Raw genomic sequence first — 20,647 nt, forward strand, 5'->3', positions numbered from 1 at the left:
TGACATGTCCCACCCGCAAATTACGCATATGTACAACCCCAAACTATCCAGGAATCTTTTCTTTAGTCCGCCCGGTCCAAAATGGCGGCGACGTTGACGCACGTCGACGTCGATCCAGCGGAGAATGCGGCGTCAGAGACACACCCAAAACCCTACTACACGGCCCATAGAAACAGTCGCTATGAGATAAAGTGCTTGGCACTTATAGGATTTTATTTATATTCTTTTTATTATCGTTGTACTCTTGCTATGGTTTATTATTTTGTTTATTTGTATTTTTTAATTGAATATTTCTCATTGTATAATTATTGTATATGGCATTATTAATAATTGTTATAATAATTAAAAATGTCACTAAAGAGGCGTAAATGTCGCGAAACCCCTTGGACGTAATGACGTCAGTACTTCCGGGTTCCTTGTTCAGGCTGCGTTTTGTTGTTGGGCGAAGGAAGAGATACTGTTTTCTTCTTTTTTATTTTATTTAGCTTGTTTGTTTAAAATAGTGTCGGGATGAATCGTATCTTCGGACGAGGGAAACCAAAAGGACCACCACCGAACCTCACGGACTGTATATCAGGTGTAAGTTATGTGTTTGTTTTTGTTAACTTTTGAGACTGAGAAACAAAAGAACTTTGTCCTGAAAGCTGAAAGGACACTTTGTCCTTTTTACTTAAATTTCTATCTGAATTGTGTTTCTTCATATTATCAGCCTGGATATTTGAATATGTTATTTGTTATGAGTGGTTGAAATATGTTCTGCTGTGTCATGTAACGTTAACGTAGTAAAACAGACGCTGTCCCTATAGATAAACATATTATACATTTGTTGTTTTTATAGTTGTTGGTGTTTTTAAATACAACATTTGTTCTGAAAGTTGTGTTTCTAGGGACAAAGGCTTGTGTTGAGGTTGTGTGAATTTGAACCAGTCCTGCTGGTTTCTTTAGAGATCAGTGACTTATGACATCGTTCTGCATTTAACATTAGGGCTGGTATCTTCTCATCTCAGTTAAATATGTATGTACATGTTATTATATCCTATATGATGTCTTTCTTTGGCTTGCTAAATATTAGGTCGACTCACGAGCAGAGTCCGTTGACAAGAAGATAGCCAGACTTGATGCCGAACTTATGAAATACAAAGATCAGATGAAGAAAATGAGGGATGGCCCATCAAAGGTAAAATCTGGCTCAGACTTTACTCGAGTGGAATTATAGTTTTCTGTAAACATTAAAGGAAGTGTTCACTCAAAAAATGTAATTCTGTTTCATTTACTTGCATTTCATAAAAATAACAAAAATACACCATAAGTTGTCCATATCATTTGTATGCTATAGTAGATCAAGTCTTTTAAAGCCATATGATTTAGTAGGTATGGCCCTGTTTACACCTGTTATTAATATGCGTTTTGGTCAATCGGATCACTAATAGACGAGGAGACACATTCCCCTTTACACCTGGTGTTTTAATCCATCTCTTTTGTCCACTTTCAACCATTTCTGTCCTGATTTCTTTGAGGGGAGGTTCTATGGGTGGCTAAATGTATGGGTTTTTTAAGATCTTTCGACCTAATAGACAAATAAGCTCGCACAATTTACATATGAATGCGCCTGGAGACAACAGAAAAACATATGGAAAGTATCAGCTTTTTTTTCTGCTCTGATAGCCACAAGACCACTGAATGCTGTAAGTGCTGTTAGAAATCAGAAATGGTGAGAGAACATTATGCTGGTATGTTTTTTGTCTTCAAACTAAACTTGGGTCTTCAGTCGACAAGGGTTAAATCCCATCTGGCTAGCGCGCTTCCCCATGTTACGCATTAGGTCAGTAGGTGGAGAGTAGAAGTTCTTTTGTGGCTGTTCGAATACATTCGACCACATGAGCCGGTCAAATGTGTTTTCGACTACCTCTGGAAGTGGTCGAAAGTAGACAAGCTCAAAATGTTTTAGACCGCATTTACATCTGTATTTAGCGTCATCCACCCAAAACACATCTTAATACCAGGTGGGTCATTCCGTGTCAACTCAACCAGAGGTCCCCAGCTCAAATCTTTGATTTTGTTAATATTTTTTTCTGTAGAAAGACAAACATAAATAGTGATGAATACCAAAATATTAAATATCACAGATGTATATTTACTGAGTAATCCACTATTTTGTAGAGGGGGTGAAAATTATAATTATTATTATAATTTTCACCTGAGATTTGGAGCCAAATTAGAGGGGTGTAAAAATGACTTTAGATGGCAGCATCATTTTTTTTAAATTTTTATACAGAGATTGGTAGGTCTATTAGTAAAATCTGTTGACTTTAGCAATCTTTGTTTTATTATTTGCCAACAGTGACAGTTCAAAAATTGCAAAAAACACTTATTGTGTTTTTTGCCCCAAGTTTGCATGCCTGTAACTCATAAAGTATTAAAGATATTCTTTTTGATTCTGGTTCCTAACAAACGTTCCTTTTGGTATCTTCATTTTAAAGGCCCTCGATGGTTCGATCCCTGAGACATGAACATGTTAATGTGGCTCCAGTAAATTGGTAAATTGTACACATTTTCAGTGGTCAAAACCCAAATGTGGGTCACTTTGCATACAGCTGATACTTTTTTTTATTTTAAAGAGGAATATCTAAAAACAAATAATATTAAAATTAGGAATGTATCCAATTTTTTCTCAGCTCAATAGCATAGAACATACCTGTCTAAGTGCCGTAACTCTAAAAGTATTCAAGATATCTTAATAACCTTTTAGATTTTTATTCTTAATAAACTTCTTTTGGAATCTTCATTTTTATGGCCCTATATTGTTCAGTCCCATTGATATTGGGACCCCAATGTGACTCCATGTTGAATTTTACCCATTTTCAATGTTCAAGAACCAAATGTAGTAACTTTTTAAACAGCTTATAGTTATTGTGTTTAAAGAAGAATGTCTGAAGAACAAATAACACTGAAATTAGAAATATATCTTGTTTCTCTCTATCAAAACAATTGAATACAACGCAACTCTCTGAGTGCCAAAAACAATAATTTTTCTGAAGTTTACATGTCTTTAATTCAAGAAGTGTTAGATATCTTAATGTAATTTTAGATTCTTGTTCTTATGAAACCTTTCTTTTGGAATCTTCATTTTTAAGGCCCTATATGATTCAATCTCATACAGTAGATATAGGGATGTCAATAGGGTAATGTGATGATACTGCGTATTTGAACTCTTGGTAGCTTCAGAAGCTGTTAAAATGAACAAAATCCCATCTTCCAAATATCCCTAAAACTGATTCAAATATAGATTCTTATAAATACACTTTTGAGAGTAAGTTAATGTGCCTCAACTTAACTATTTTCTAATACATTTCTAGTTTCAGTATTTTTTATTCTTCAGACATTCCTCTTTAAATAAGTGAACATTTGGTTTTCATTTACTGAAAATGGGTAAAATTCAACAATTTGAACATGGAGCTGCTTTGAGATCCCCATATCTATGGTACTGAACTATAGAGATACATTTCTAGTTTTAACATTATTTGTTCTTCAGATATTCCTCTATAAAAGAAAAAAAGTATCAGCTGTATGCAAAGTGGCCTACATTTGGTTTTTGACCACTGAAAATGTGTATAATTTACCAATTTACACATGGAGCTGCATTAAGATCTCCATATCTCTGGGATTGAACCATCAAGGGCCTTTAAAATGAAGATACCGAAAGGAAAGTTTAAGAACCAGAATGTAAAAGGATATTAAGATACCTTTAATACTTCTTGAGTTACAGGCATCTAAACTTTCCTTTCATTTTTGAACTCTCACCGTTGGCATATAATGAAACAAAGATAGAGTCAACAGATTTTACTAACATGCCTACCAAACTCTGAAAATTGTCATTTTGACTCCCCTCTACAAAACAGTGGATTACTCGGTAAATATACATCTGTGACATTTAATATTTTAGCATTCATCACTATTTATTTATTCTACATTAAAAATATTAACAAAATCAAAAATTTGAGCCGGGGAAGTTTCCAAAATTTGGTTGATTTGACATGGAATGACCCAGGTGTAAACAGGGCCTTTATGAGCTTTGTGTGAGCAAAAAATTTAAATTTAAGATGTTATTTGCTGAACATCATTTCTTTTTCTATAGCTCCCAAATTTCATTTATACTTGCACGCATTCAAACGTGGTGTCACAATTGGTAGACGCAAGCACCAATGGTGTTTGGTATTGTTCAGACCTGGTGTGACGCTTTTATATGCTAGTTTTGAATATCTGCAAATCTGGAAATACCTAATGATAATTTTTTGCCATCAGGTATTTTTTTTTTTTTAGATTTGGTGATCTATTCCTTTAATTAATAAAAAAAAAAATCATTCAACATTCAGCCATATGTATTGTCGACAAAGCGTTACACCACAGAACATTGAAATAAATCATATACTCTATTTTCTCTGCTTCTTTTCTAGAACATGGTGAAACAGAAAGCCATGCGAGTCCTCAAACAGAAGAGAATGTAAGTGCACTTGTACTCATCCTGTTGTCATCCTGTAGTCAAGCTTGTAGTCATTCTTAATGTCAAGTCAAGTCAAGTCAAGTCACCTTTATTTATATAGCGCTTTTTACAATGTAGATTGTGTCAAAGCAGCTTTACATTGATAACTGGTACATTGTTTGACTGCACAGCAGCTCTTAAAGAATAGTGTCAATGCAGGCAGATCAAAAGCACTGTTGAATATCAAAATGTCAAGTCAAGTGTCCCCAACTAAGCAAGCCAGAGGCGACAGCGGCAAGGAACCCAAACTCCATCAGGTGACATCAGGTGGCAGACAAGTGGCAAATTGGTGTTAAAATGGAGAAAAAAACCTTGGGAGAAACCAGGCTTAGTCGGGGTGCCAGTTCTCCTCTGGCCAACAGTGCTTTGTTACAATTCAGGTTGCTATCATAAGTCCAATAGGATCGCAACATTAAAAGTATTTATTTCAGTTCCATCCAATTGAGGATCGTATTCATCACGCCGGTATGGACGGTTGTTGAGGAACTGTGTCGTGGCTGTCGTGTCGATGAGGCCTTCACAGGGGATGATCTAGTTGACTCAATCTCTGCTGATACTTCAGGGCTGCGTTGTGGTCGTGTCAAGGTGCAGGTCCTTGGTCTCACCTGGATACGGCCCGGATCCGGTTGACTACGGTGAACCTCGGGATAAACAGAAAGACTAATATTAGCGTAGATGCCATTCTTCTTCTGATGTAACGAGTACATCAGGTGTTATAGGAAGTGTTCCCGGTTCCGGCTGACCTAATTTATGCAGCCTAATAATCCTTTAACGGATTTGGAAATATAAATTGGTAATGTGTTATGTGTATGCCAGGTTAAAGAGATGCGTTTTTAGTCTAGATTTAAACTGACAGAGTGTGTCTGCTTCCCGAACAATGCTAGGAAGATTGTTCCAGAGTTTAGGTGCCAAATAGGAGAAGGATCTACCACCTGCAGTTGATTTTGATATTCTAGGTATTATCAGCTGGCCTGAATTCTGAGATCGCAATAGACGTGAAGGACTATAATGAATTAGGAGCTCGCTCAGGTACTGGGGAGCTAAACCATTTAGTGCTTTGTAAGTAATTAGCAAGATTTTAAAATCTATACGATGTTTAACAGGAAGCCAATGCAGTGTTGACAGAACTGGGCTAATATGGTCATACTTCCTGGTTCTAGTAAGAACTCTAGCTGCTGCATTTTGTACGAGCTGTAGTTTATTTATCAGGCGAGCAGAACAACCACCCAGTAGAGCGTTACAGTAATCTAGCCTTGAGGTCATGAACGCATGAACTAACTGTTCTGCATTTTTCATTGAGAGCATATGTCGTAGTTTAGATATATTTTTAAGATGGAAGAATGCGGTTTTACAGATGCTAGTAACATGGCCTTCAAATGAAAGATTGGTATCAAAGAGCACACCTAGGTTCCTAACTGACGACGAAGACTTAACAGAGCAGCCATCAAGTGTTAGACAATATTCTAGGTTATTACGTGAAGAAGTTTTTGGTCCAAAAATTAGAATCTCTGTTTTTTCTGAATTTAGTAGTAGGAAATTACTGGTCATCCAATTTTTTATATCAGCTATGCACTCCGTTAATTTTGTGAATTGGTAAGTTTCGTCAGGGCGCGAAGAAATATAGAGCTGAGTATCATCAGCGTAACAGTGAAAACTAACGCCATGCTTCCTAATGATATCTCCCAAGGGTAGCATGTACAGAGTGAACAGTAACGGTCCTAGTACTGAGCCTTGTGGTACTCCATATTGAACTTGTGATCGATATGACATGTCTTCGTTTACTACTACAAACTGATAACGGTCAGATAAGTATGATTTGAACCATGACAATGCAATTCCACTAATGCCAACATAATTTTCGAGTCTATTTAAAAGAATATTGTGATCAATAGTGTCAAATGCTGCACTAAGATCCAGTAACACTAATAGAGAGATACAACCACGATCTGATGATAAGAGCAAATCATTTGTAACTCTAATGAGAGCAGTCTCAGTACTATGGTACGGTCTAAATCCTGACTGGAAATCCTCACAGATACCATTTCTTTCTAAAAAGGAACATAGCTGTGATGATACTGCCTTTTCTAGTATTTTTGACAGAAAAGTGAGATTTGAGATCGGCCTGTAATTGACTAATTCTCTAGGATCAAGTTGTGGTTTTTTAATAAGAGGTTTAATAATAGCCAGCTTAAAAGTTTTTGGTACGTATCCTAATGATAAAGATGAATTGACGATATTGAGAAGAGGGTCTATGACCTCTGGAAGCATTTCTTTCAATAGCTTAGTCGGTATAGGGTCTAACATACATGTTGTTGATTTTGATGATTTAACAAGTTTAGACAATTCTTCCTCTCCTAAAGCAGTAAATGAATTGAATTTTTCCTCAGGGACACTACAATGCACTATCTGACACGATACTGTAGTAGACGGTTGCATGGTTATTATTTTTTCTCTAATATTATCAATCTTGCAAGTAAAGAAGTTCATAAAGTCATTACTGCTGTGCTCTTTGGAAACATCAGAAGTTGAAGCTTTATTTCTTGTTAATTTAGCCACTGTATCAAATAAATACCTAGGGTTGTGTTTATTTTCTTCTAAGAGTTTTGAAAAATAGGCAGATCTAGCAGATTTTAAGGCCTTTCTGTACTCAATCATTCTCTCTCTCCACGAAATACGAAATACTTCTAGTTTTGATTTCTTCCAGCTGCGCTCCATTTTTCTGGCTGCTAACTTTAGGGCCCGAGTGTGGTCATTGTACCATGGCATTGGATTAATTTCCTTAATCTTTTTTAAACGCAAAGGAGCAACTGAGTCTAATGTGCTGGAAAAGACAGAGGCAATAGTTTCTGTTGCAACATCGAGGTCTTCTAAGCTGTCTGGTATGCTAAGGCGATGAAAATGATCAGGAAGATTATTTATAAAGCAATCTTTAGTGGTAGAAGTGATGGTTCTACCATATTTATGGCATGGAGGCAGTTTAGCCGCCTTGACTAAATGTAGTATACACGAGACTAGATAATGATCTGAGATGTCGTCACTCTGCTGCAGAATTTCAACAGCATCAATATCGATTCCATGTGACAATATTAGATCTAAAGTATGATTATGACAATGAGTGGGTCCTGACACATGTTGTCTAACACCAATAGAGTTTAGAATATCTGCAAATGCCAATCCTAATGCGTCTTTTTTATTATCTACATGAATATTAAAATCACCAACAACAAGGACTTTACCTGCAGCTAGTACTAACTCTGATAGAAAGTCAGCAAATTCTTTGATAAAGTCTGTATTGTGTCCTGGTGGCCTGTATACAGTAGCCAGCACAAATGTCAACTTACATAATGTTACGTAAAGTACCATAGTTTCGAAGGAATTATATTTGAAAGACTTCTGACTAATACTGTAAATATTACTATAGATTACAGCAACACCTCCCCCTTTGCCTTTCTGACGGGCATTGTGTCGATAATCATAACCTTGAGGACTAGACTCATTTAAAGTAATGTAATCGTCCGGTTTTAGCCAAGTTTCTGTCAAACACAGCACATCTAGATTATTATCTTTGATAATATCATTAACAATAAGTGATTTTGAAGAAAGGGATCTAATATTTAACAACCCGAGTTTTATCATTTGTTTAGCATTATTATCTCTATTTTTTATTTGTTGAACATCAATTAAATTTTTACCATTAAATGGGTTTGGAAGTTTTTTGTTTTTACTAATTCGGGGTACAGACACAGTCTCTATTTGAAAATATCTAGGTGTAAGAGTTTCTATGTGTTGAGAGTTATCTGAATTTTCTGACTTCTGTAACGTGAGGCAGCTAGCAGACGGTCGGTTTAGCCAGTTTGTCTGCTGCTTTCTGACCTGGGCCCCAGTTTGTCATGTTTCAGTTCTAAGACTATGTGCCATATTACTAGAGAGAAGAGCAGCACCATCCCGGGAGGGATGAATACCATCTCTTTTTAACAGGTCAGGTCTGCCCCAAAAACTTTTCCAATTATCTATGAAACCTATATTATTTTGCGGACACCACTTAGACAGCCAGCCATTGAGTGATGATAATCTGCTAACTATCTCATCACTCCGACGAACAGGAAGGGGGCCAGAGCAAATTACTTCTCCTGACATTGTACTTGCGAGTTCACACACCTCTTTAATGTTAATTTTAGTGATCTCCGACTGGCGAAGTCGAACATCATTAGTGCCGACGTGAATAATAATCTTAGAGTATTTACGATTAGCATTAGCCAGCACTTTTAAATTTGCTTTGATGTCAGGTGCTCTGGCTCCCGGCAAACATGTGACTATGGTGGCTGGTGTCTCTATTTTCACGTTCCGTGTAATAGAATCGCCAATAACTAGGGCACTTTCAACAGGATTCTCAGTGGGTGTATCACTGAGTGGGGAGAACCTGTTTGATGTTCTTATTGGAACGGAAGAGTGGTGTTTTTCGCGGCTAGGCCGCCTCACCGTTACCCAAGTGCCCTGCTGCACGGGCTCTACAGCCGGAACCAAACAATGTACAGAGTTCACTAAGCTAGTCGCATCCAAAACAGTATCTGAAGCCCTTGCATTCTTACTATCCTCGATTAAAGTTTGGATGCGTGTCTCTAATTCTGAGATTCTCTCTGTCAGCCTGACTATTTCCCTACATTTATGACATGTAAATCCCTCATCACTGACAGAGAGAGCTATGGTAAACATGTGGCAAATGGAACAGGTAGCAATGCTGGGAGAGGATGACATGACTCACCGTGTTTGTAGACTGATCCGACTTACCACAGCTGTTTGAAGAACGCGTTGAAAAAGGAGCGCGCGAGCGACTGTTAACAAGTTGACAAGCTAGCGCTGCAAATGCAAATGCGTTGTAACAGCGATTTAGATTCAAATATTACAAGCTAGCGACGTCAGATTAGTGTGATAGGCAATATTACATATACGGTAATAAAAAAATAAGCAACAATGAATAAAAGTAAGAGATTCAAAACAAAGCTATACGGAGTTACAGACGCAAACCAATCTGAGCAGCGAGGCAGACAGGAGCAATCGACAGGAGCAATCGACCGTAGTTAAGTGGACATGTCACATTTCTGTATAAATTCTTAAAAATGAAAACTGCAAGCACTATTGATAGGGCCCTTGGTGCCTGTTGGGGGTGCTGACATGTTTTTGAGCATCCATAGCCTCTCAAAAATTCTTCATATTTCATGGCAAAACATAAAAATTCATCACTCTGCCAGGGGAATGTCCTTTTGTCCTAGGTGTAGACATTCTGATATACAGTAATACCATATAACGCAGAAATGCAGCTGTTACTCCTGTCCTGTGCCGCTTTCTTTTTCTGAACATTAAACAGCCATTTCGATTTTTGTATTCACTATGGTGAATAAGGTAAATACTTAAAGGGTTAGTTCACCCAAAAATGAAAATTATGTCATTAATTACTCACCCTCATGTCGTTCCACACTCGTAAGACCTTCGTTCAACTTCGGAACACAAATTAAGATATTTTTGATGAAATCCGAGAGCTGTCTGACTCCTTTGTAGAAAGCAATTTAACCACAACTTTCAAGGTCCAGAAAGGTACTAAAGACATCGTTAAAATAATCCATGTGACTGCAGTGGTTCAACCTTAATTTTATGAAAAGACAAGAATACTTTTTGTGCGCTAAAACAAAACAAAAATAACGACTTTATTAGGGCTGCCCCATACAGTAATAGTCGACTAACCTTTAGTCGATGAGAAGAGGCTTAGTTTTATTAGTCGCTTAAACACAGTAAAAAAAAAAAAAAAATGTACAGGAAGTGGCGAAGTCACGCAGTCTGTGAGGAACAGATCATTAATAGCTGGTCTATGTGGTAATTACAGTACATTGGGCAGGACATCCAAACACTCGCCTATCATTCATCGACCTCGAATATGGCTTATCATCTGAAACATGTAAGTAGTGGCAACTTTACATGGCCACTCACTTTAACGCTAACCTAGAAAATGTGAGCTATTCAAGTGTTTGTGCGGAGTGTGAAAGCTGAATAGTAGCATGCTTACTGCATGACAGCTAACATGGAGGCGTCACTTGCACTTCCGTCATTTTTGGTCATACAGATAAGAGTAATACATCTTTTGAATCTGTGAATAGTCTACTTTCATTTGTGTGCACTCATAATAACAACAAAACATTGTGCTTTTGTTAAATAATGAAAACAAAATGGGTGCGCTTTCTGCCGTCTCTCTCTGTGAACTTGAGCGTGCCAAAAAAAGAAAAAAAAAGAAACTCCATGTAAACTTGCCTCACAGACATGAAAAATATACCTATAGAAAGTGAAATGTCTACTTTAAATTAACTAATTCAAATGGAAAACAAATATTCTCAGGTTATGTAATCCTTAAGAAACGTGCATATAGGCATGTCCACTACTGCGGAGATGATGAGTCAGCATCGTCAACTTCGTGACTGCTGCCGAAAATACAGAAAACACTAGTTTATCAATTAATTATTAAAATTTTAGGCTATGTAGACATTAAAAGCTCTTTATTATGATTTATATGGTTTATCAATAAACATGCGATTTAGTCGACTAATCACTTAAAATGAACGACTACTAGTCGACCAGAAAAATGTTTAGTCGAGGGCAGCCCTAGACTTCATTCAACAGTATCTTCTCTTCTGTGTCTGTGTCTACATTTAGCGCTTCCAGGTACTACGTCAGAACGCTGGCTTAGTATTGGCTGACGCTGTTCACGTGAGCAGCATGACGCATAGGGGTGGGGGAAAAATTGGATTCTTAGATGCATCACAATGCGGACGATTCTGAATCGATTCACAAATGTCAAAAATTGATTTTCTAAATGTTAGTAATATAATGTTTACGGAAAGCAAAAGGAACTCTGAAGTGTGCAAGTGTAGCGCCCGGACAGTCTGTGGCGTGCACATAACTGTGCCTGTCCACTGGCGTGCAGCAAGTGGAACAGAGTGAGCATTTTTAATTCATTTCTGTGGAAGTTGGGCTTCCATAAGAATGAATTTAAAATGCTCGCTCTGCTCCGCTCTCTTCGCACCAGTGGATACGCACCGTAAGAGAACCATGATGGCTGAGCGAGAAATCCGACCTGCACGCTGCATTAAAAGCTAATGTATGGAAGCACTTTGGCTTCTATGAAGTCAACTGGAAAAAGGACCTGGACTGCGTTTCTCAAAAGCATCGTAAGCCTAAATTGATTGTAGAGACCATTGGTGGCAATTGTTCTACGATTCAGCTTAGGCTTATGATGCTTTTGGGAAACGCAACCCTGGACAAGCCTATTAATTATGTTATTAATATTATATAATATTGTTATATTGCTTATTGCACATAACAGGAGGATGTTGGTTAGAAGTCTATTGTTTAATGTTAGTGATTCAGAATATGCTGAAATCTGTATTAATTTACTACAAGTATGCTGCTGCTACAGGCACACATTTCTTTTCCTGTTGGTTCTTTGCTATACTGGGACATATACTGGCAAAAGTATCCTTCCAGTTGACTTGCCAAATCAATTTCATTTGTTTTATTAATAAAAGATATTGGAAGTAATTCATTATGGATCATTACAAATACTTTGCTTTAAAAGTACCAAGTAGTCACACAGTGAGAAAAAACAAAATCTGTATAGGAAAAAAGATGCATTGATAATCGTTTTATCATCGCGTCGCAGCCCTCTGAATCATAATCGAATCTTGAGGTGCCTAGAGATTCCCACCTGACGAATGCTGACGAAGGAGCCAGCCAATAGTGAGATGGCATTCTGAATCTTTTACAGTTACTGTACAAATAAAAACAGTATTATATAACACAACATAATTACATAACCACAGTGAATAACTACATGACGAAGTTGTACTCGCATGCCTTTTAAAGCATAGGCATTCAATAGAATGTGAGGGAATACTTGGGAATACCAATACAGTAATTTATATAGATCAGTGGTTAATACATTAGTTAACATGAAGTAACAATGAAAATACTTCAATTAATTTTAGTTAATGTTAATTTCAACATTTACTAATACATTATTAATACCAAAAGTTGTTCTAATAATGTTGTTTATTGGACCTGAGCTAAAATGAACTAAGAATGGACAGTATTTTTAATAACTATTGTAACAAATATATTGCTTATTGTTAGTTATAGGGGTTATCCGATGGCTCAGTGAGGCATCCATTGACAGCAAGTTTATTTACACTTCCAATGCCCAGAAAGGTAGTAAAGACATATTTAAAACAGTCCATGTGACTACAGTGGTTCAACCTTAATTTTATGAAGTGACGAGAATACTTTTTGTGTACCAAAAAAAGAAAAAAATACTGACTTTATTCAACAATTTCCTCTCTACCGTATCAGTCTCCGACACGCGTTTACGAGAGCACCATGACACATGCGTGTCGTCTCATCGCTCTCCTGCATCACATGCTTTCCTGTTCAGTAGGCATTGCTTGGCACTGATGACATCTACACCACTAGCTCTCCATTGCTCTGTCTTTCAGAAGCTTCTGACTGTGGTTGTGTTGCAGCCTCTTCCATCTCTTTTAGTTCATTCTCTTATTCAAATAAGTAAGGTTGTGCAAAAAAATGCAACTCATTTCGTTCTAAACCCTTAAGACTTCCGCTCATCTTCGGAACACAAATGAATATATACATAGTTCAGTCATGAAACCCTAGATGGTGCATGCTGATGAGTCCTTAAAGCAATCTGATGATAATTAAATGCAGAATTAACTACTTGGCACAAGCTGATTGGTCCGTGCCACTTCTGCAGCCAATGAGCTTGTTGCTCACACATTTAAATGGCTGGTTACATTCACTATAGCAGTTTGCAGCACGCTTCAGAGTTCCTCTAAATCCCTCTACCTTCCCCAGCTCCACCTGTATAGATCTGCTATGGGTTATTGATATATGCTATTTGTGCAGCAGTGCTATGTCTTACTCACAGCAGCGTATCGGCGTATGTATTGGCAGTAGCTAGTTCCTGTACTTGATCTGCAGCAGCAGTAATAATCAGCAGCAGCAATAATCTACAACAACGGCAATAATCTACAGCAGCAGTGTAGCAGATCTATTCCACCAAGACCAAATACATTGACATTGTCATATGTATTACTATGCTAAAAAAAAGAGAGAGAGAGAGAGAGAGAGCCGGAACTTGAACTCGGGATGCCTGAAGCGCAACTGTGCCATATGTTGGCGCCAATGAATGAATTTTTTTTTTTTTAATGAAATCTGAGTGATTTCTGTCCCTCCATTGCATGGGCGGCGCTAGGGAGGGGCTAGCAGGTGCTTCAGCACCCCCAAGAAAGATCAAAACACCCCCATAGCACCCCCACAGATTTCTTCCTGGAATCAATTATATACAGGCTATATTGTATTTAATAAATAAGCCGATAATAAAAAGTAAAATTAAAAAAGAAAAACATTTGTGTGATTTGCAAAAATGTGACGTGATTTGCAGCTAAAGTCACATTTTTCATAATGTCATAGCATTTTAAAAATGGAGAGGTTCCTTGTGCCAAGTAGGCCTGCCCCTGACTAAAGATTATTGTAGTTAATTAGTTGCATGTTTATATTAAGTTGATTAATATAATAACCTGCTAAACCATCCTTTAATATACAGGTGCTGGTCATATAATTAGAATATCGTGAAAAAGTTCATTTTTTTATTGTAAATTATTTTAAAAAATGAAACTTTCATATATTCTAGATTCCCTACATGTAAAGTAAAACATTTCAAAAGTTTTTTTTTTTTAATTTGTTGATTAGAGCGTACAGCTAATGAAAGTCCAAAATCCAGTATCTCAAAATATTAGAATTTGAGTTTTTTTATATGAGTTTTTTCATTTGAGTTTCATTATATGACCATCCCTACAGTATAAATTCCGGGTATCTTTTGTTCTTTGAAACCACACTAATGGGGAAGACTGCTGACTTGGCAATGGTCCAGGAGACAATCATTGACACCCTCCACAAAGAGAGTAAGTCACAGAAGGTCATTACTGAATGGGGTGGCTGTTTACAGAGTGATGTATCAAAGCATATTAAATGCAAAGTTGACTGGAAGGAAGAAATTGGGTAGGCAAAGGTGCACAAGCAACAGGGATGACTGCAAGCTTGAGAATACTGTCAAGTAAAGCCGATTCAAACACTTGGGAGAGCTTCACAATGAGTAGAATGAAGCCGGAGTCAGCGCATCAAGAGTCACCACACTCAGACATCTTCAGGAAAAGGACTACCAAGCCACTTCTGAACCAGAGACAACGTCAGAAGCATCTTACCTGGGCTAAGGAGAAAAAGAACTGGACAGTGAACAGTGGTCGAAAGTCCTCTTTTCAGATAAAAGTAAATTTTGCATTTCATGTTGAAATCATGGTCCCAGAGTCTGAAGGAAGACTGGAGAGGCACAGAATCCAAGCTGCTTGAAGTCTAGTGTGAAGTTTCTGAAGTCAATAATGATTTGGGGGGGCCGTGACATCTGCTGGTGTTGGTCCATTGTGTTTTATCAAGTGCAAAGTCAATGCAGCCATCTTCCAGGAGATTTTGGAGCACTTTATGCTTCCATCTGCTGACAAGCTTTATGGAGATGCTGATTTCCTTTTCCAGCAGGACTTTAGCATCTGCCCACAGTGCAAAAACCACTTCCAAGTGGTTTGCTGACCATGATATTACTGTGCTTTATTGGCCAGCCAATATGCCTGACCTGAATCTATGGGATATTTTCAAGAGAAAGATGAGAAACAGTCGATCCAACAATATACAGATGATCTGAAGGCTCAATAGTGCCTCAGCAGTGCCACAGGCTGATCACTTCCATGCCACACTTCACTGATGCAGTAATTTGTGCTAGGAGCAAGTCATTTGCTGTAATATGTCCTGCCGATCAAGTATTGAGTGCACAAAAGAACATACTTTAAAGAACTTGAACTTTTCTGTTTTGCAAATCCATTTTTTGATTGATCTTAGGAAATATTCTAATATTTTGAAATACTGGATTTTGGACTTTCATGAGCTGTACGCTCTAATCATCAAAATTTAAAAAAAAACTTTTGAAATGTTTTACTTTACATGTAGGGAATCTAGAATATATGAAAGTTTCATTTTTAAAAAATAATTTATAATAAAAAAAATGAACTTTTTGATGATATTCTAATTATATGACCAGCACCTGTATATGCTTATAATCTTATTATAACCAATTCTGCGCTCAAGCTGGTGCATAAAGCTTGCCTATGAACATATGAATGTGTCGGAAAAAAAGAAGACATTTTAATTATTTATTAATAAACTAGTGCTTTCTGAGTCCGTGTCAAATGCTGACACTGACTCGCCATCTCCATATATATATATATATATATATATATACACACACTACTCACAAAGTTAGGGATATGTGACTTTCGGGTGAAATTTCAGCACCTAAAATGCACTATAACCTTTACAGGTGAACTTAATTTGACCTTCTCTAAACTTTTGAATGCACATGTCCAACTGTTCAATGTTTCAGTACTTATTGCATAACATGCTATCTAACAAGGTGATTAACCGCAAAAATCACAACAAGTGTCTGATCCATGAATCTACCACTAAACGTTCTGGTTCAATGAAAGTATGTATTTAAACAGTCCTCTTCATCATACATCATACATTTTGACATCGTGAGACCAAGACGACACCTAACAATTGATCAACAGTACCTGGCCATTGCGAGGCTTCAAACGGGATGTTCTCAGAGGGAGGTTGCCACTGAGCTCAGTGTCACAGAGTGTCATCAGCAGGTTGCAACAGAGACACAGAGAGACTGGAAGAGTCACAGAAAAGCGTAGACATGGGCATCCTTTGGCCACATCCCATGCTGATGACCGCTTCATTGTGAACAGTGCCCTGCGGAACCGGATGATGAATGCCACTCAACTCCAGGCACGTTTAAGGGAAGTGAGCGGCTTACATCAGCATTCAAAACTGCTTACATCAGCATGGTCTGCGTGTTAGACGACCTGCAAGGACCGCTGGACGAGGAACCAGTGGGCCTCAGTGCTGTTCTCTGATGAAAGTCGATTCACATTGAGCAGAAATGATGGCCGCCAACGCTGTTAGAACGTTATGCATCAGCCACTGCTGTCACCAGACGAGCCTTTGGAGGTGGTGGTGTTACAGTCTGGGCAGGTGTGTCTAGTCAATACAGAACTGCCCTACACCTTGTTAATGGTAGTGTGACAAGCCAATACTACCTGAATAACATCATTAATCCTGTCATTGTGCCTCTGCATGAGCAACACAGGCCTAATTTCATCTTCATGGACGACAGTGTCCCAGCTCATCAGGGAACAGCTGCTGGAGGCTGGGGTACCTCAAATGGAGTGGCCTATACTTTCTCCAGACCTGAATTCCATAGAAAACCTATGGGATCAGCTGAGTCTTCGTGTAGAGGGTCGTAACCCTGCACCCCAGAACCTCAATGACCTGAGGACAGCCTTTCAAGAAGAGTGGAATGCCATGCCTCAGCAGACAATAAGTCGACTTGTGAACAGCATGAGACGTCGTTGTCAAGCTGTATTTGATGCTCATTTGATGACAAGTTGAGACACTGACATTTTTTGTTGTGGTACACCCACCACTGTTGTTAGCTCTTGTTTCAATAAATTGTTTGAGATGAAGAAATTACCATTGCATGCTTCTACTTAAATGCCCTACTTTCATGATATAAAATTACTGTAGCATTGACTTTTTACATTTTCCATAAATTTCACCCGAAAGTTGAATATCCCTTTTTGTGAGTAGTGTATATACATTGATTTAGCAGCCCCTCAGCACCTTCGTTCAAAATTCTTTTTTGCTCTATTGCAACTAGCACTTTGACGCTTCAAAAATTTCATAAAAAGATTGTAAAACTAATCCATAATGAATTAAGTGGTTTAGTCCAAATTTTCTGAAGAGAGACAATCACTTTTTATGATGAACAGATTTATTTTAGGCTTAACATTAATCAACACATCAGTTGTCGTAATTGGAAGCGCAAGCATGTTTGCTTGATGTGCGAGAACCAATGAGGTTCATTCTCGTGTGTTACAGCACGTTTGAGCTTCCACAAGAGGTTTGTTCTCGTGCGTCAAGCAAGTTCGGTTGAGCTTGTTTATATTCGCTTATCAATGTTTATGGGAATAAATGCCTAACTTTAGTCTGTTCATCATACAAAGTGATTGTGTCTCTTCAGAAAATTTGGACTAAACCTAGGACTAAACTAGAACTTTTATTCACATATAAACACTGATCTTTGAATGATAAATGAATGTATAGAATCAGTTCATTTGTAGAACTATAGTGCACTGACAATAATATTATATAATTTGTTCACAAAGAAATCTGTTAAATGCCTATAGATCATTAAATGTTAATTAACTTTAATATACCTTAATAACATTCAAAACAAAATTTCCAAGGTGGCAGAAAGGGCCTAAAATTAAAAAATGCTTGTGGGGATCTACAAATGCACAGAAAGCGATTCACAAATGCACAGGAAGTGTAGGGGAATTTTACAGTTAAAGACCCAAAAGACCAGATGTGATGAAGACCTGGAGCAAGTTTAAAAAAAAAAAAAAAGTAAATTGAAGAAAATTTACTGAAGAATAGTTTCATCAGCAGAAGGCAGCTTCAAGTCTCACAAGGAGTTCGTAGGCCGCTCTGCGTACATTCACATTTCCACAACAATTATACTCTAACAGAGTCCACTAACTACGTCATTACTTCAGGTTAAACGATTCTAAATGGCTAAGAAAAACAGACAAAATTAGTAATCTTCCACACATGGACAGATAGTCAGAAGCACATCTCCATCGATTGCTTCTGATGCTTAGACCCTGGATTGTGACCTTCTAGGTCATGAAAGGCACCGGCAGGTCTCCAGTAGAATGCCAATTGTCCATTGAGACCAATACAGGACCTACACACAGAACACCAGCGCACATACATAGATACACAAGATACACAGCTTCTCCAAGGTTGAAGTTGGCCCAGGCTTTAACTATAACAGGAAATATTTCCAAAACATTCTGATAAGTTGTACTTTTCTCTCAGTGAGAGGTACAGACAATATTCATCATTATTCTCTAGTGTTTGAAGATGAAAAGGAAAATAAATGCTTTAACATACATTGGGAATGTTATTTTTTTGTGAATCTCTTTACATTTATTTGTGAATCTCAATCTATTTATTTGGAATAATGCAACAATTCTAACCCCATACATTTGAAACTGATATGAGACACTGAAGGAAATTGTTGTATTTCCAGGTATGAAGGGCAGAGAGATCAGTTGATGCAGCAGTCATTTAACATGGAACAAGCAAACTACACCATCCAGACACTAAAAGACACCAAGACCACTGTAAGAATGCAGTCATAAGAATAAAAATAAAACATTAAAATGTAACTTGTCTCCCTTTATGTGTTTTGCAACATTAGCAAATGCAGCAAGCTTACTTGTTTTCTGTGTATGCATGTTAATGTTTTTAAAATAGGTGGACGCAATGAAAGTTGGTGCCAAAGAAATGAAAAAAGCATACAAGAATATTAAAATTGATCAGATAGAGGTAAGATTCCTTTCATCCCTTAACTTAATGTAAAATGGTAATTGTATGACCTGATTAAAAAAATGTAATGTGTGTAATAGAAATGTTTTGCTGTTTATGCTGTAGGATCTGCAAGACCAGATGGAGGACATGATGGAAGATGCTAATGAAGTGCAAGAAGCTCTTAGTCGCAGCTACGGGACACCAGACATCGATGAAGATGACCTGGAGGCAGGTTAGTTAAAACAGGCATGGAGGTAGTTTGTTTTATATTGTGCATTTAGCATTTTAATTTTTCATTAGTAATGGTTTTTGGTGTATTACTAATAAATATATATTTACTTTGTTCACTGTAAAACATAATAATGTTTTATTTCTTTGTACCATAAGAGCTGGATGCACTTGGTGACGAACTCCTTTTGGACGATGACAATTCCTATCTGGACGAGGCTGCTTCTGCTCCAGCTATACCAGAGGGAGTGCCAGGAGACAGAACCGCTAACCGGGTATACATGCTTAAAGAGCCATAAAACCCTAAAACAATTTTTTTGATATATGTACTGTATTTTCCAGAATATAAGGATGCTTGGCCCATAATTAAAAAAATGCAGTTCATGACCACTTTAAATCTGAGGTGTGACCAAATGTGAATGGGTGTTTCAAGACCCTTGAAAGTGATAGAACTATCCCCTTAATAGAATGCGCAGTAATTGTGGGTAAACTGCATTCCACAATACAATGTGCTGGACTTCCCATTTCAGTAATAAACAAAAGGTATACAGTTGACAAATGCAATGGAAAAGATTCAGTTTCAAATCTCTTTCATGGATTATAATTTTATTAGACTGCCAACAATGGCAACACATTACATAAAATTAAATAAAATACTGCATACTGTATCTCATACTATTTAAAGGAAAATATGAAATGGCAACACATTAGTATTTTATTCTGAACACACTACATTTTTAGTTACCTGTTCTTTTGCTTAGTATAACAGTGGATGTTTACATGTATCCACAATGAAGAAATGATTTATAATTGATACGAGTATTTTGCTGTTTTCATGTAGGATGGAGTACTGGTGGACGAGTTTGGCCTACCTCAGATTCCAGCTACATAATGGAACAAAATTACAATGCTACACAATTCTAAACCCTCAAAAGACTTGGACAAATATCCACACACATACTTAATCAAACATTGGGACAAACCTTCAATGTCAAGACTTCATCTTTCTTATCTCAGTCTTGATCTACATTTATAATCTTTTATTGCTTTTTAAGAAATCAATCCATGATAGCTTTCACCATTAATCATTGGGGTTAGTTTTTTTGGACGTGTTTGTTTTCTTCTGTGTAGATTGTTGCTATGATTTGTTTTCTAAAGGATATATGTCAGTTGATTTACTCGGCACTGCAATACACTGTTGCTTATTGAAAGCAAATATAAAGAAATTATTATATGACAATGTTTGAGGATTGAATGTGCAGTGTATTATTTTGT

The 20,647-nt window shown here is 37.3% G+C and overlaps 1 protein-coding gene across 1 annotated transcript; it reads left to right on the forward strand.

Moving 5' to 3' along the window:
• Window positions 1–333: 333 nt before the first annotated feature.
• chmp5b (charged multivesicular body protein 5b) lies at window positions 334–20,614 on the forward strand. Its single transcript, XM_051901270.1, has 8 exons — window positions 334–579; window positions 1,073–1,177; window positions 4,455–4,501; window positions 18,864–18,957; window positions 19,091–19,162; window positions 19,268–19,376; window positions 19,532–19,647; window positions 20,214–20,614. Exons 1-8 carry the CDS (start codon window positions 511–513, stop codon window positions 20,262–20,264), a joined length of 663 nt encoding a protein of 220 aa, XP_051757230.1. The 5' UTR covers window positions 334–510; the 3' UTR covers window positions 20,265–20,614.
• The last annotated feature ends 33 nt before the right edge of the window (window positions 20,615–20,647 follow it).

This window comes from Ctenopharyngodon idella, chromosome 7 (assembly GCF_019924925.1).
Source record: "Ctenopharyngodon idella isolate HZGC_01 chromosome 7, HZGC01, whole genome shotgun sequence".
Lineage (NCBI taxonomy): Eukaryota > Metazoa > Chordata > Actinopteri > Cypriniformes > Xenocyprididae > Ctenopharyngodon > Ctenopharyngodon idella.

Coding starts and splice junctions, on each gene's coding strand:
- chmp5b (XM_051901270.1), top strand. CDS start 511: ATGAATCGTATCTTCGGACGAGGGAAACCAAAAGGACCACCACCGAAC. Junction 1,178..4,454: donor TGAGGGATGGCCCATCAAAG/GTAAAATCTGGC, acceptor CTTCTTTTCTAG/AACATGGTGAAACAGAAAGC. Junction 19,648..20,213: donor GAGACAGAACCGCTAACCGG/GTATACATGCTT, acceptor GTTTTCATGTAG/GATGGAGTACTGGTGGACGA.